Source organism: Hyalella azteca, unplaced genomic scaffold (genome assembly GCF_000764305.2).
Source record: "Hyalella azteca isolate HAZT.00-mixed unplaced genomic scaffold, Hazt_2.0.2 contig15341, whole genome shotgun sequence".
NCBI lineage: Eukaryota > Metazoa > Arthropoda > Malacostraca > Amphipoda > Hyalellidae > Hyalella > Hyalella azteca.
Window position 1 is genome coordinate 28601 of NW_025945197.1, and position 4501 is coordinate 33101.

The 4501-nt window shown below is 38.9% G+C and overlaps 1 protein-coding gene across 1 annotated transcript; it reads right to left on the reverse strand.

Annotated features, from left to right (window-relative positions):
- Positions 1 to 3443: 3443 nt before the first annotated feature.
- LOC125179139 (ras-like protein family member 10A) lies at positions 3444 to 4246 on the reverse strand (the record flags this gene model as incomplete). The annotated part of the gene is made up of 2 exons (XM_047884376.1): positions 3444 to 3552; positions 4059 to 4246. Coding segments are annotated over 2 exons (297 nt in total), but the record flags the coding sequence as incomplete, so codon positions are not given.
- Between the last annotated feature and the right edge of the window lie 255 nt (positions 4247 to 4501).

Genomic DNA, 4501 nt, shown 5'->3' on the forward strand with positions numbered 1-4501 from the left:
AACTCAGGCGGAACGAGTACGGAATTCAATCTCTCCTATTACAGCAAATATTAGATCACGCAAATAGGCAACGGTGTGTAGTATCAGTGATACTTGAGTTACGAACAACACAGGTTAACAATTCAGCGACTGCACAAACGAGGTACCGTGTAAAACATGTTCGACATACCATACCATACCTGTGTCAGTAACATGGACTAGCAAAAATGAGTGGTACATTGTCCAAGTAGCGATACACGTTATGCCCATATTTGGGTCATCCAGATCCACTATAGCCCAACAGGAGGGCGTATTAGTGCTAAATGCGAAAAGTGAGCCAGAATTTGGACAAAATAACTTTTTAATTTTCATGGATGCAAACTGCAATATCGGGAGTTGCAGTATCGGGGAGTACAATTGCAGTTTTAATATTCGTGTTAGTTTTCCAGTGGCATTTAAACTATATTTAGTGCATAATTAATACTGACACCAGAGTCAGTGTGCCTGTAATGTTGGTGTCAGTGTACAAGACGCGTGACACTGACACACGACCGCCTTGCAGTGTCGCAATTATTCAACAAGACATGCGAGATCCCACAGCCAACATTCGTGTTGACTTCATACTGAGTGATGACAATCTCTCTCGCTCAGGATTAAACAAAGCAAAATGTTTAACAGGGACGTCACGATAACAACATTGAAGGAGAGGGAGCCTATAGCTTCCTACATGAGCCTGCTGGGACGGGAAGCCTAGATGCGGTTATTGGTAAGCGAGGTTTGGCTCAAAATCACGAGTGACAAAAATTGAGAGAAAAAATTTAATGAACTAATGTCGACATCTTGGATTGATATTGTGTTAGTAAGATAAATGAAACTGCCTAATTAATTTAAAGGCGTGCGACACCAAGAACAGGAATTTGTCTTCGCTGGAAGAATTAGTTCCATGCTAAGCAGGCTTTCTTTTTCTAAAGATAAAATATATTATTCATAACAAGTCAAAGCATTTGCCATTAAAAAAATGCACTCGCTTGAAATTATTTGCATTCAAGTCTACCGAGCAACATTTATGTTCAGTTATTTGAGTATTTATTTATGACACAGCCGCTCACTTCAACTGCACATTAATTGATAATTATATATAATTAATGACTAGGTAAAATAGGACAAACATCGTTCGGGGAATGTTTCGTTGCATTGTGAGCTCGAGCAACAACTGATGTGGAAAAATATATAAGATGTTTCCAGATGTGACGTCATGTGACGATGATGTTCTGCCATGTAGATGTTCTCTATAACAGATGATAACATCCTTCCACGTACGCTTGACAAGATCTGTCCAACAATCTTCGTTGCACGAATAATTACAAAGACGACGCAAGCGAATGCAAGCGAACATTTTCTCGCTCCCTCGAAACTATTAATTTCAGATTTTCAATATTATTTTATACTCTTATGCGCAAGAAAACTTAAGCAACATCAAAGAAACACCGAAATTTTTTGAGATCTCAACTTTTCAAGGAAAATTATTGACGTGAGGGGAATATTTTTTGTTGCAATTTTGCTTTTGACGAACAAGAACACATTAGGAATGAACTGGGAGGAATAAAATTTAAATTCGAATTTCCAAACCACTTTAAAAATTTGACTTGCCAAAGAGACTTGAAATTCTCCATGACTGAGTTGATATTTCGCCAGTGAATAAGCTGCTAAACATTCGTATTTTTAACCGTTAAATTTTCCTAGAAAACATTCAAATTCGCAAAAGATGTACACTTCATTGTAACATTTGAAATTTATTTGCGAACTCAAGAAAAAATTATTATTGAAAATGCACATTCTTGATGCGGATGTATTTTAAATGGCCGTAAAGTAAATTTACATGAAAAAATACTATTATTCGAATTCCTTTTCCGACCAATAGTGTAAAGTAAGGCAAATATTCTAGAGGACTGGCACTGAAAACCTCGAAGTTGGGACAAAAATGTGTGATTTCTTCGCTCGCCCAATAGGCAAGTAAGCGACCAAAATTTACGTTTTTGAATACAAATTATCAGCACTCATAAGCTTGAGGGATTTCCAACCTAAGCCACTGCCACGACATCGAACGCAGCGGTGTCTCCACACGTCCAGCTATGGCTTCCGATTTGGCAGTGAAATATTGTAGCTAAACCAAGACGCTAGTTTTGAGTGAGGGAGCGCAAACACTTCTAAATCTGCCTTTCAAAAATCTGCCTCGTATCGTCGAATATATTTAATCAATACATCAAGATTTGGCAGTGATATATTGTGGCTAAACCATGACGCTTGCTTTGAGCGAGGGAGCGCAAACTCTTCTAAATCTGCTGTTAAAAAATTGGCGTCGTATCGCCGAATAAATTTAATCAATGCATCAAGGATGAAGCCTCTGCGTGGAGCATTTCATGGAATCTCGAGGACTATGCAAATTCTGGAACATGATAAGGTAAAACTCTACGTATACATTGCATATAATGTGAATAAGTTTAGTCAGACTATCTGCGAAGTTACAGTAATTCATATCACTGTGCGGATTGCAAGCATTTAAAAAAGCATCTACTGAAGGTGATTTTCAGTGGAAAGACTTCCCAACGCAGCATCCTTCGACATCATACCATATGTGTTCTCTGCATTATAGATATAAACACAAGAATTTCAATGACGATTATTTTGTTTTAAATAAAACGGTACAAAATAATAAAATAATAAAATAAAATATTAGTTGTTGCTTGTGACAATAATTTCATTCTGCGATTTAATTTTTTCAATATTCTTTTAGCAAAACAAATCTTTACGAATATATAAATAACTCCACGGTTCAAGTCTGTAACAATTTTAGGAGAGCTTCGGTTTGATTTTTTTTCCTAGTCTCAAAGTTGGATATCGATCGAGCCTGTCCTACAAAACGCCGTAAGTATTTCACTGATAACACATTTCTCCTGTGAACCAGCTTGCGCATCACACAGCGTCTGGTTTATAAAAGTTTTTAACATCATCACCGACTTTGCTGAGCACATAGCTGAGTTCTGTTAATGTTAAGACAGCCCAAGGACATCGTGATTCACCGAGTTCCAGTAGCTATTATTTGAGGCTCACATCTATTACAATGAAACTCCCCGGAAGGCATTAAATTGTTCTATATAGGCTGATATAAACACCACCTCAAACTATGTCATTAAAAGTTTCACTGAGTTATTTGTTGAAGGATTTCTGACATCACTGTGTCACAATAGTCAAATGTATACATGGCTGAATTTCAATGAAGATTTCAAATCGAGGATCACATTTTTGGAAATTCTACCATATACTGTTACACTTATTAGGCCCTCGCCTATGTGTCTCTTGATTTGCCGGTATCAGAGAGCGGTGTCTTGTGAGGTGCCGGTATCAGAGAATGTACACTTGGAACTTATGAGGCACAAGACGATGTGTCTCGTGAGGTGCCGGTATCAGAGAATGGTACACTTGGAACTCTCGATGGCCTCGTGCAGTTCATGCAGGTTGTGAGGGCGACTCGAGTCTCTGGCTCGGGTCTCTTCCACCGCGGCGATCAGCTCTCTGATGGCAGAGAGGAATGACCATCATGAGTAGCTTCGAACTACAGCATATAAATACATCAATACACAAATAAATAAAAACAACAATAAAATCACACCGATATTGGTTTCAGAGTCGAGGATAATCAGATTTAGATTCCTGATTTCTCTGTTATATAACAATAATTTGCTGTATAAGAGCTGTTTTTTAAACACTTAACAGCAAAACATGCACCATCTCCCTAAATAAATTTACGCTCCACCACCACTCAGTCAAAAATAATACTTTACTCTGGTTTCTAATCTAGCAATACATGTCAACCATTATATTTTCAATCCTGCCACCAAGTTTCGTGAGTTACTGTGGTAATCACCATTTAGCGTTTAGCTTAACTGTATGGCAACAGGATAAGTCATTGTGGTAACCCGTTGTACAGTATTGTTCAGTTCGTAATAAAGCTCTGCCCACTACGGTGTCACTTCTCTTGGCCCTTTATACGTTAAACCTCGCTCACATCAGTCACCAACCTGAAAGCGGCCACGACCCTCCAGTTGTACTTGGCTGAGACCTCAACATATCCGGCCTTCCATTGCTTGCGGACGAGGGAGGCCATCTCCCTGGACCGCTCAGCCGCGTACCGCGTGTCAGGCAGAAGGTCCCGCTTGTTGCCCACGACCAGCAGCGCCACCTCGTGTAGGTCCCGTGACTCCTGAATCTGGGTGACAGAAATTCTAATTTTTCGAATCTGGGTGACAGACATTCAAAATTTTCGAATCTGGGTGACAGACATTAAAATTTTTCGAATCTGGGTGACAGAAACTCCTATTTTTCGAATCTGGGTGACAGAAATTGAAATTTTTCGAATCTGGGTGAAAGACTATCAAATTTTTTTGAATCTAGGTGACAGACATTCCAAATTTTTGAATCTGGGTGACAGACATTAAAATTTTTCGAATCTGGGTGACAGAAA